The sequence below is a fragment of the Prenolepis imparis genome, unplaced genomic scaffold, assembly GCF_030444845.1.
Source record: "Prenolepis imparis isolate NDT839.2.m4 unplaced genomic scaffold, iyPreImpa1.0 SCAF_133, whole genome shotgun sequence".
NCBI lineage: Eukaryota > Metazoa > Arthropoda > Insecta > Hymenoptera > Formicidae > Prenolepis > Prenolepis imparis.
In genome coordinates, this window is record NW_028141291.1 from 74,408 (window position 1) to 87,772 (window position 13,365).

Consider the following 13,365-nt stretch of genomic DNA (forward strand, 5'->3'; position numbering starts at 1 on the left):
TTTCGTTTATTAGACAATATAAAATGTGTACAGATATCCCAATTACAAGTAATTAGAATACTGGGAGAATAACGGGATAAGTACGATACGTCCGGTCGGAACACGTGTGTAATAGCAACTCGCTTCTCCTCCTTCGTACACGCACACACGATCCTTAAACCCCCGCGCATGAGCTCTCCTAAAGGTGGTATTTAGATTTAACCGCGTACGTTCGTATTACGTCCGCGCGCTATACAATCGAATATATAACAGCTCTTCTCCCCGTAATTATTACAAGTTACAATATTTAATTAATAAGCAAAATAATCACCGAAACGATCCGGTGGTTTACGCTTTCGCGCTGGCCGCTCTTGACGCGGTTCTGACGCCGGTGGTATCTCAGGGTGGACAGATGAGTCTGGCGCCTCGACCAACTCGGAGTCCGATAACGACTCCTGCACTTTTTCTTGCTCCGAGTGTTCTGAGGAATTAATTAACGGTCTTTCTGTCTCTGTATTCGCATTTATAATCGGGCCGCTATCCCACGCTCGTAATTTCGCATTGTCGTCCACTGCCGGACCTACTGCTCGCATTTGCTTAACGTGACGCTTCCAGATTTTGTTATTTGGCAATAATATTCTATAATGTAGTTTACCTAATATTTCGACGACTGTTCCAAAACGCCATTTAATGTTTTTATCTAAATATTCGCGTACTGCGACTTTTTCTCCTACTTTAAATTGATTAAGACTTGCCTCATCACTTCCCTCTTTCTTCGCTCGGGGAAAGATTAAGTTTAGTCTACTATTCAAATTTCTTCCAAACATTAACTCTGCCGGCGATTTTTTTGATTCTTGGTGCGGCAATAATCTATAGTGAAACAATAATTTCTGTAAATTCCTTTTTATATTTTTGTTCTGAAGATTTAATTTTCGTAGACCTTGTTTTAATGTTTGGACGAAACGTTCTGCCAACCCATTGGTGGCAGGATTGTATGGCGCCGTGCATTTATGAAAAATACCATTTTGCTTGAGGAAATTTTGAAATTCTTCAGAAATGAAAGTGCGACCATTATCGGATACTAATACTTGTGGTAATCCGAAGGGTAAAAATGTCTTTACATTTTTCTATGGTTTTCTCAGCATTGATGTTTTTCATGCACCTCAGGCCATCTAGTATACGCGTCTATGAGAATCAAAAAGTTATGTCTCATGAAAGGTCCTGCAAAATCCACATGCACTCGCTGGAATGGCTCCGTTGCCGGTTCCCAGCGATGCTTGATTTTTCTAATACTAGGATTGTTGCTAAAAGAATTACACGCTTTACAATTTTTTGCTAACATTTCGATTTCTTTATCTATCCCTAACCACCAACAAAAGTTTCTACTTAAATTTTTCATTTTAACGCAACCGAAATGACCTGCATGTAATTCATCTAGAACACGTTTTGTTAGTGATTTTGGAATTACAACTCTTTCCTTTCTAAAAATTATACCGTTCTGTAAAGAAAATTCATTGTCTTGATAACCCAAAGGTACAAGACTCTTTCCATGTTCTAGCGCTACTGCTATTTTTGATAACGATTCATCTTTACTGATTTCTTTGTAAATTTCTCTTGCTGTAACCGGTAACGCTTCCAAGTTTTCCATCAAAAGTATATCTATAGGATCATATTCCCCTACTCGCTTTTCCGGCACTGGTAATCGTGAAAATCCATCCGCATTACAATGTTCGCTTGATTTTCTGTATTTAATGGCAAAATTGAACGCTTGTAAGAATACCGCATAATGTTGCATTCGCAATGCGCTATATGCCGGTAGACCTTTCTGCGGATTAAAAATCTGTGCCAACGGTTTGTGATCAGTTACTAATATAAAATTGTTTCCGTATAAGAATTGGTGAAATTTTTTAATACCAAAAATGATCGCATACGCTTCTTTGTCTATCTGGGCATATTTCTTTTGCGTATCTGTTAATGAATTCGAGGCGCATTGAATAATTCGCTCGCTCCCATCCGGGTATATGTGCGATAGCACAGCACCTACGCCGTACGGGCTAGCATCGGTAGCCAAAACGATTGGCAACTGGGTATTATACGGTACTAAAATTTCGTCTTTCTCAAATTCTGCTTTCGCCCGATTGAAAGCTATTTTACAATCTTTTGTCCATTTAAAAGGAACGTTCTTTTTGAGTAGATAATTTAATGGACGTAGAAGATCACTTAATTGTTTAATAAATCTACCATAGTAATTTATTAATCCAATAAATGCTTTTAGTTCTGTGATGTTACTCGGTCTTGGCATTTTCCGGACTGCTTCAATTTTTTGTTTTTCTTTAGATATTTCATTTTTACCAATTACATATCCGCAATAATTAATACTATCTTTAAGAAATTCACATTTGTCCTTATTAATGCGTACATTGTATTTCGATAATCTTTTAAAAACTAATTCTAAACGTTTAATGTGTTCATCTAAATCTTTTCCTGTAACTCTTATATCGTCCAAAAATACTGCAACTCCGATAATTTCATTTAAAATATTTTCTATTGTTCGTTGCCAAATCGTTGGTGCCGATGCTACGCCGTACATTAACCGATTACATCTATATAAACCTTTATGAGTATTTAAAGTTAAAATCTCTCGATCATGTTCGTTTAACGATAATTGCAAATATGCTTGTTTCAAATCAATTTTTGAAAATATCTTTCCGCCGTTCATGGACGCAAAAAGTTCATCAATAGTAGGTAACGGATGTTCATCCACAATTAATGATGGATTTACAGTAACGCTAAAATCGCCACAAATACGAATCTGACCGGTTTTTTTTTAATACAGGCACTCGGCGTGGCCCAGTTAGAAGATTCTACTTTTTCCATAATTCCCGCTTGAACCAATTTCTCTAATTCCGCTTCTACTTTTTCTTTCAATTTAAACGGAACTGCGCGGCTTTTTAGGAATACCGGTTTAGCATTCTTTTTTAATTTTAATCGAGCTTCAACTTTACTCATCAACAGAACTTCTTCCTTCATAATATCAGGATATTTATTAAATAATTGCTCCAACTTATTTTGACCATGAATCTCAAGCATTTTAATGTTTTCAATTTCTTTTAAACTTGATTTGACCTTTCCTAAAATTCTTAACTAATTTATCCACTCACGACCTAACAAAGGACTTCGATCATAGCGAACTATATACATATTCAATTCACGTATACAGTCGACGTCGCGGACTTTAACCTTGACGTAACCTAACGGCGCAAAGTTTTGTTTACAATACGAACGTAGTCTTAACTGTGTTTTTTGTATAACTATTTTTGGCAGTATTTTTCGCAACCATTTTTCATTCACCAATGTGACCGCAGCCCCGCAATCTACTTCGAAAATGACTCGACGATTTTCAAGAGACAGAGAGACCGTGAACTTATCCCGGAACTGAGAATGTTCCATCTCATTCAATCTGTAGACTTCTTCTAACAATTGCGTCTTACATTTCTTCTTGCAGACTTTTTGTAAATGACCAAGCCCGCCACATTCATGGCATTTTATATGTCGAGGAAGAGTGCAATCCGGCGCCAGATGATTCTGTCCACACCTGTAACAAGTAACATTATTAGACTTCGAGTTATGAGGCCAATGTGTCTTAGATTTATGGGACCCGCCAAACGAATTTGTCTTTTTCCCAAAATTATTCTTCTGATTCCTCAGTTTGGCCTCTTTGGCGTCAGTTTTCTTCTTCGCAGCCTTAGCGCCTGCTCCAACAAAATCCACCGCCACCGATACTTCCGATTTCAATTCCGTGACGCCTTTCTCTGCCAGCTCCATTCCACATCCTGTCTTCAAAGCTGATTCCAATGTTAAATTTGCTGTCTCCAGCAACCGGCCTTGGATACGTTTATTCCGTAGTCCAAATACAAATTGGTTCCTTAGCTCTGTTTTCAAGTATTCACCGAACTTGCAATGCAGGGACAGCTTCTGCAACGCTGCCATATACTCCTGACATTTTTCTTCCGGTAATTGAAGTCGCTTCCGAAAAACAAAAATTTCCGCTATTTTCAACGGCTCCGGGGCATAAAATTCCTTTAATTTATTAAGCAAAACGTCATATGACATTTGATAAGGGTCTTCTGGTTCTAAACGGTCGCATAATATTCCGAAAGCTTCTACGCCCAGGAAATGTAACAAATACGCGACCTTTTCTTGCCCTTCCAGCACTCGAAAAACTCGAAAGGCTCCTTCCAACCGTTGTAACCACCGTTGGAATGTTTGCTGCTTCGGATCAAAAAAATCGACATTAATCTTACTATTTCCGGCAGCTTGCCCCATTATTTGACTAGGAGGCTGAACAGAAACAGTGCTACTGCTTCCAGCTCCCGAGGTTCCTGGCCCTTGGTTCTTATTTCCATCCTATGGCATCGTCGTCCTGTACTAAACGCTCTTCCAGAAAGTTCGGTGCCACGTGGTCACAAATCCACGTGATTGCTCCGCTTTACGTACGTTCGCTAAACGTGGTTTCCAATTTAACGCTTGATTTACGTTGATCCCATCCTCGTCGCCAACTGTTGTGTATTTCGTTTATTAGACAATATAAAATGTCAAATTCAAAAGGAGGCTATATGGAGCCACGCGTAGGGTGTAGGTACGCAAATATTAAAACCAAACTTGTTGGAATAACAAATTTATTGAATCTAAACGTTTCTTCGGATCACAGGCTGAATAACCACGAATTTGATTGGGATAACGTTGAGATCTTGGATGAGGAACCGTTTCTAAAGAAGAGACTTGTTTCAGAGATGCTGTTTATCAGGCGCCAGATAAATGGCCTAAATCGACAAGAAGACACAGAGTGTCTAAGTCAAGCATATATATCTGTTGTGACAAATATGCCTCAAATTTCTTGAAAGACGGTCTTCGTTTAGTTGTTATCGAATTCCTTTAGAGAGCCATAAATCATTTGTGTTGAGATTAATGACTCAGTAATTTGTACAACAAAAAGGGTAATATATTGAGAACAATGTTTTTAGAACAATTACAATAAGAATAATATATCTGATACACACGAGCTGTACAGCGGAGTGTCAGGAGAGTGAGTACAACGCGCCATCGCACACATTAGCGCCCTCTCAAATCATACCTCAAGCTGAGGATAAGTCATATTTTATAAATCTTATCACTTCCTCTTAAAATTGACTTGTTTTTCTTTAATTTAACAAACCCAATAGTTTAACTAATTTCAAGTGTTGTACTTTAACCAATGGTTTAGTCATAATATCCGCGATCTGATCTGTACTTGCAATGTGTTCTACATTGATCACACCTTCATGGTATTTCTCTCTTACAAAATAATAACGCACTTCAACGTGTTTAGAACGTTTATGAAACTCTGGGTTTTTAATCAGTTTTATTGCACTAGCATTATCTATCATTAATGTAGGGACTTCATTAAGTTCTGTCACTTCTTGAAGCAGTCGTCTCAACCAGATGACCTCCTTTGTTCCTTCACTTGCAGATATAAATTCCGCTTCAGTTGTGGAAAGAGAAACCGATCGTTGTTTTTGACTCATCCATGAAATGGCTCCACCTGAGTATTTACAGACAATACCTGATGTTGATCGCCTTGTTCGGATGTCTCCTGCATAGTCTGCATCGCTGAATGCTTCCAGTATTCCGGGTTTATAGTTAGCTTGATACAGTAATTTAGTTGATAAAGTACCACGCAAATATTTAAAAATGCGCTTAACCGCTTTCCAATCTGATTGCTTTGGAGATTCTAGTGATTGAGATACCACACTTACAGAGAAGGCAATATCAGGCCTCGTACTTGTGGCCAAATATATCAGGCTTCCAACAGCCTCTCTGTATGGTGTATTCTTCAGCTCCTTGTCTTCAGGTGTAGATTCTTGTTTTTCACATGGAGTCAAAAGTGGATTTGATTCTTCCATGTTGAACCGTTTCAGAATCTTGTTCGTATAAGCTTCCTGATTGATTGAAATCGATCCATCGTTTTCTTGCTTTATTTGCATTCCAAGAAAACAGTCAGCCGAGCCTACAGTTATTTTGAACTTATGTTGTAGTTCTTCCATAAATAAATTGATTTCATTAATGTCTGTTCCAGCAATTAAGCCGTCATCCACGTATATGACAATGATCAGCTTTTGACTGCCTTTTTTCTTGTAGAACATACATGGGTTCACTGGAATGTAGACCTTGAGTCTTGATAAACGTGACGAACCGCTTATTCCAGCATCGTGGAGCCTGTTTTAGTCCATACAGACTTCTTTTTAGCTGACATACACGACCAGTCCCATCATTGTAGCCATCTGGTTGTCTCATGAAGACTTCCTCTTCAAGTTTACCGTACAAGAAAGCAGTCTTTATATCGAACTGAGCTAGATGCAGTTTTTCATGCAGCAACACTGATAATCGTGCGGACGGTGTCAAATCTCGCCACAGGACTGAAGGTTTCATCATAGTCTATACCGGATTTTTGAGCGTAGCCCTTAGCAACGAGCCTTGCTTTGAATCTATCAATTGATCCATCAGCTTTTGTTTTGGTTCTTAAGACCCAACGATTATCAATTAATCTCTTTCCAGGCGGCAATGGTACAAGTTTCCAAACTTGATTTTCCAACAATGACTCCATCTCGTCGTCCATTGCTGCTTTCCAGTGTAATTTTTCAGCAGAATTCATTGCATCGTCAAATGAACTTGGATTACAACTTTCAGCAATCATTGCGTATTCATCATACTTCTTGGGACACTTTAGTAATTTCCGATCACGTAATTTTCGTTGTGATTCTGTGGACTGATGACCTCTGGAACCTGAGGACTTTTCCAATTCTTTGCTAGTTGTGTCTTCTCTGCTACTTGTATCTTCATTGCTGCTCGTATCTTCTTTGCTGCTTGTATCTTCTTTGCTGCTTGTATCTTCTTTGCTGCTTGTATCTTCTTTGCTGCTTGTATCTTCTTTGCTGCTTTCTATCTCCTCGTCGGCCTTCTGTGTATTTAGTCTCAGTTCAGAGGTTGGGCTATCAGCTTTGAAGATAATATCGCGACTTCTTATGACTGTATCTTTGTCTTTAATCCAAATTCGATAACCATCTTTTTCGTCGCAATATCCGACAAAGATTCCTTTTTGTCCCCTCTTATCCCACTTCTGGCGTTTCTATTTTGGCACATGGACGTAACATTCGGTTCCAAATGTCTTAAAATATTTAATCGATGTCAATTCCTTTCCAGACCAGAGTTCAAGAGGAGTTTTTCCTTTAATACTTGTTGGGCCAGTTCGATTCAGAACATATGTAGCAGTATTGACTGCTTCAGCCCATAGTTTAAGAGGAAGATTCTTCGCGTGAAGCATAGAGCGTCCGCTTTCAACCAGTGTCCGGTTTTCACGCTCGGCTGCTCCATTTTGCTCCGGCGTATATGGAATGGTCATTCTAATCTTGAATCCTCTTTGTTGCAAAATCGATCGAACTTTAGAATTGTCGAACTCCAAGCCGCCATCCGACTGCAATTCCTTGATCACATGACCAGCTACCTCCGCTTCTGCTAGAAATATTTTTAATTTTTCAGCAACTTCAGATTTTTGTTTAAAGAAAGACTCGTCGATACTTTGAATGATCGTCCTTGAAACAGACATAGTAATTAGCACCAGCAATCGACTTATTTTGCATGGGCCCACAAACGTCTACATGTATAATATCACCTGATTTACTGGATCTATTCTTGCGAATTCCGAAGCTTCTTCGATGTTGCTTCCCGTATACGCAGCCTTAGCAGAATTCTTCATTTACGACAACTTCAATTCCTCGTTGCTTGAGAAAATGTTGAACATGTGATTTTCCTTGATGCCCGAGACGTTCGTGCCATAGCTGTAGTGTTTCAGTTGAAGATGTCACATATGCCAACGCAGGTCGTTGAGGCTGAATTACTCGCATCAGTAATCCATATAACTTGCAGATTGTCTGTCCAACAATGTAAATTTTTCCATCTTTTACGATCTGGCATTCTTTATCATCAGCAATAAATTTAAATCCTCTTTTCAAGGTGGATAATACTGAAAATAGATTTCGAGTCAGCTCAGGCACATGCCAAACGACTTTAAGATGATTCTTCATCCATGTTCCATCGATCAGCATTTCGACAATCACTGTACCATATCCAATTGCCTCAATAGGTTCTTTATTTCCCACTCTTACAACTTTTGGGACTGCGAACCTTGTATACGTATGAAAAATCTTTTCATCCGGCGTCATATGTTCCGTACAGCCCGTGTCTGCTAACCAAATTTCAGAATCTGGAATCTTCTCTAGTTCACATAAGAATGCTTCACCAATCTCTTTGCTTGAGGAATCTGTGGACTTTTTGTCGGAATTTTCGTCTTTCTATTTACAATATTTTGCAATGTGCCCGGATTTTTGACATTTAAAGCACTTGTAAACTTTCTTGTCAGATTTACCGCTCTTATCTGTCTTCTTTCCGACAATACTCTTCTTTTTAGTCTTTGCCATGAACGCTGATGATTCCTCTTCATTTTTAATCGACAACCTGGCTTCAATGAGTCGAAGTCGTTCTGTGAGAAGATTGACTGTCCGTGTTTCACGAGGAATCGACTCCCATACACTTTGAAACTCAAAATGTCCATCTGGAAGTGTCGACATTATTCTACTCATCAGAACTATCTCAGGTAACCTTACCTTCTCAAGACGTTGCATCTCATCATTTAACTCATGAAAAACGCTCTGTATCTTTGCCACATGAGTTGCTATATTCTCACCAGAATTCTTGCTATAGTTGAAGAACTGACCTAGGAGACGATCCAGTCTTTGACCTGAACTCTGCTCATATATGGCAAGCAGTTTTTCCCATATTTCTGATGCGCTAAGACAAGTATTAACCAGTTGTAAATTTGCATCATTCAAACCTTTAATAATGATAAGGCGAGCCATTGTATCTTTCTTCTTAAAATTCTTCATTGCAACGTTATACGCGGTTTGTGTTTCAGCCGTCGAAGGATCTGCATCTACTGGCTTCTTGAGCTCACCTGTCGTTACTTCTAACACCTCATGATGTTCGAGTACAAGCTCAATTTGCAATTTCCATACCAGCCAATTTTGTGCTCCCTCCAGCTTGTCGATTTGCGTTTTGAATTCCATAGTCCTCTCGGAATGCAACAAAAAAAACGTTCACACAAAATCACCGACCACGTTTTTATCCGTTCTAATCAAACTTTTCAGTTTTCCCTTTTTATTCAGCGCAGTGTTTACGTGGCTGGGCCCATAACCTGTTGAGATTAATGACTCAGTAATTTGTACAACAAAAAGGGTAATATATTGAGAACAATGTTTTTAGAACAATTACAATAAGAATAATATATCTGATACACACGAGCTGTACAGCGGAGTGTCAGGAGAGTAAGTACAACGCGCCACCGCACACATTAGCGCCCTCTCAAATCATACCTCAAGCTGAGGATGTCATATTTTATAAATCTTAACAATTTGTAACATTAATCTTCATACATCGTATGTTTGAGAGAGGGAGATAGAGAAAGGGGGGGAAGCGAGAGGAAGGGGGGACAGGGATAGAGGGAGAGAGACGGAGGGGGGTGGGGAAGAGGGGGGAGAGGGAGAGAGTGGAGAGGGAGAGGGAGAGAGAGAGAAGGAGAAATAAATTCCACACATTGTTTGACATTGACTTCGATAACAGGCTATGAGCCGTGGTAGGGCGCCTTATAAATAGCATCAAAACGAATATCTTCTTCACTCGTGCGTCGGGCGCGTCCGCGTACGGTCGTGTGAACGTGCGATGGATGAGTGTGTGAGTAAGAGTGAGCCCCCTTTCGGAAATTCCTCACTATACTCGTCATTAGAGTCCACTTTTGAGTACCTCATGACATATTATGTCACTTTGTCTATTTAATGGGATATCGATAGGGGGGGCTCACGGCTTTTGCGCTACGTGCGGTAGTATGTAGATTCCCCATTATTATTTATTGTATTAAATTTACTGAAGAAGGTCCAAAGAAAGGACCGAAACGTTTAGATTCAATAAATTTGTTATTCCAACAAGTTTGGTTTTAATATTTGCGTACCTACACCCTACGCGTGGCTCCATATAGCCTCCTTTTGAATTTGTAATTTATCAATGCAGGGAGCCTACATTGTTACTTAATATAAAATGTGTACAGGTATCCCAATTACAAGTAGTTAGAATACTGGGAGAATAACGGGATAAGTACGATACGTCCGGTCGGAACACGTGTGTAATAGCAACTCGCTTCTCCTCCTTCGTACACGCACACACGATCCTTAAACCCCCGCGCATGAGCTCTCCTAAAGGTGGTATTTAGATTTAACCGCGTACGTTCGTATTACGTCCGCGCGCTATACAATCGAATATATAACAGTATTCATTTTTATCCTTCTATACTGCGTTCACGGAGAGAACGACCACGGTCGGCGCAGGTTTCGGCAGAGTGGGGGTCGAGTGGGAAGACGCGAGCACGCTACTCAATGCCGTATCATTGCACTCTAAGGTCCCAGCGCAATTTACTCTATATAAATGGAATAGGTAAAATAATTAGAACATCGCGTTATCAAATTATAAATATATTTATTCTACTTTTTTCAAATCTAAAAATTAATACCAAGCATTCTAAAAATTAATACTAAAAATAATTATTTATTAATACAATATTATTATATTTTATTTATAAGATAAGCTTAATTTCATGATTTTACTTTATTGTTTAACTCGAATTCGAAAAAATGTTTGGATTGCTTGTACGCGGGACCCTTATGCCGGTTTTGCCGGGTAGGGCCGTGTGGCCTTGCCATTGGACGGCGTGGAGGGGGCAAAATGGGCGGTCAGTCGGGTGGGATCTGCGCGAACCGAACGAAATGCGTGGTCGTTCTCTCCGTGAACGCAGTATAGTATCACTTGATAAGGGCCCATATCCATAGGCCGAAACGTCGTGTATTTAAAAAAAAAAATAAAATTTGCCACTTAGGTCGAAGAAGAATAAATATTGTTGGTTTTGTTCATTACTGGCGACCTTTACGTTCAAATTTTTGCTTTAATTTATGTACTGAGGAAGACTAAGTAAAATCGAAACGTCTAATATCATATATTTGGAATACTATATGTATACAAATATTGCTCGTAGTTGGCCTTTTACAATTTATAATTTGTTTTGCATTAAACGAGATTTATCTTAATTTATTTTATTTTAATTTAATAAATTTTTTATTAAGAGATTATACACTTATAATTTCTCTAAATAAAATAAACTTTATTATACTTTTTCTTTATTTTCTATAAAAGAAACTTATAAAATTAACTTTTTTATAAAATTTAAACTTATTAACTTTTTATAAAACTGTAAATTCTTAACTCAAGCTTGTTGAATAATACTTTTTCGATTTATTGACTCCGCACGGACTCATATGAGACCCACTATGGATGAATTTTTTAAATCATATTTTTTTCGAAAGCAATATATTGAAGAGAAATAGAGTAAGGCAAATTCACGCGACTTTGACGATTATAAGCATTTAATTTCAAATCTTTATGTTTCGCTTTAAAATATTATAATTTATTTTATAAAATATTGCTTTCAGCATATTCCCTAACACCCAGGAATACAATTAACTACGTGTATTCAAATATATTGTATTGCATCACTCACGCGTACGATTCGCATATACAGAGATGTGCAGCAATAGGTGGGACAAAATTTAAGGGGTGATTCTACATGATAAATTATTATTGATTTTTATTTTATCATGTAGAATCACCTTACATTTTGTCCTATCTGTTGCTGAATACCTTTCAATAGAGTATTGTTTGCAGATTATTTTGGTCCATAAGCATACCAGCGTACTACCTTTTTGGTCTAATATTCGTAATTTAAATCCGCGTCGTATGGAGTCCGCGGTCCAAAAATTTTAATTTTCAATATTTTAAAACAAGCCATAAATTAATTTTTTATATATTTCAACAGTACATTGTCTGCACATTATGATGGTACCATCAGCATACCAGCGTACAACCTTTTTGGTCTAATATTCGTAAAATAAATCCGCGCTGTAAGGGATCTGCGCGGCTTAAAAATTTTAATTTACAATATTTTAAAATGAGCCAAAAGTTAGTCGTATATATATTTTAATAGTGTATTGTTTGCAGATTATGTTGGTACCATAAGCATATCCGCGTACTACGTTCTTGGTCTAATATACGTAAAATGAATCCGCGCCGTATGTGGTCCGCGGTATAAAAATTTTAATTATCAATATTTCAAAACGAGCCAAAAATTAATCTTTTATATATTTCAAAAGTACATTGTCTGCACATTATAATGGTATCATCAGCATACCAGCCTACAAACTTTTTGGTATAAAATACAAAATATAATTGTTCGCCGTATGGGATTCGCGGCTTAAAAATTTTAATTTTCAATATTTTAAAACGAGCCGAAAATTAATCTTTTATATATTTCAACAGTACATTGTCTGCACATTATGATGGTACCATCAGCATACTAGCCTACAAACTTTTTGGTACAATATACATAATTCAATTGTGCGCCGTATGGGATCCGCGACTTAAAAATTTTAATTTTTAATATTTTAAAACGAGTCAAATATTAATTCTTTATATATTTCAACAGTACATTGTTTATAGATTATTTTGTTACCATAAGCACATCAGCGTACTATCTTCTTGGTCTAATATACGTAAAATGAATCCGCGCCGTATAAGGTCCGCGGTTTAAAAATTTTAATTTTTAATATTTCAAACAAGCCAAAAATTAATCTTTTATATATTTCAACAGTACATTGTCTGCACATTATGGTTGTACCATCAGCATACCAGCATATAAATTTTTTGATATAAAATACGAAATATAATTGTGCGCCGTATGGGATTCGCGGCTTAAAAATTTTAATTTTCGATATTTTAAAACGAGCTAAAAATTAGTTGTATATATATTTTAATAGTGTATTGTTTGCAGATTTTTTTGGTACCATAAGCATATCAGCGTACTACCTTCTTGGTCTAATATACGTAAAATGAATCCGCGCCGTATGTGGTCCGCGGTATAAAAATTTTAATTATCAATATTTCAAAACGAGCCAAAAATTAATCTTTTATATATTTCAAAAGTACATTGTCTGCACATTATAATGGTATCATCAGCATACCAGCCTACAAACTTTTTGGTATAAAATACAAAATATAATTGTTCGCCGTATGGGATTCGCGGCTTAAAAATTTTAATTTTCAATATTTTAAAACGAGCCGAAAATTAATCTTTTATATATTTCAACAGTACATTGTCTGCACATTATGATGGTACCATCAGCATACTAGCCTACAAAC

General features: G+C 37.5%; 1 protein-coding gene across 1 annotated transcript; it reads right to left on the reverse strand.

Moving 5' to 3' along the window:
• Positions 1 to 290: 290 nt before the first annotated feature.
• LOC145947740 (uncharacterized) lies at positions 291 to 4,305 on the reverse strand. The gene is made up of 5 exons (XM_083057516.1): positions 3,331 to 4,305; positions 2,814 to 3,003; positions 1,894 to 2,124; positions 1,474 to 1,845; positions 291 to 649 (listed from the first exon to the last, which is right to left on the reverse strand). Exons 1-5 carry the CDS (start codon positions 4,303 to 4,305, stop codon positions 291 to 293), a joined length of 2,127 nt encoding a protein of 708 aa, XP_082913642.1.
• Positions 4,306 to 13,365: the final 9,060 nt, after the last annotated feature.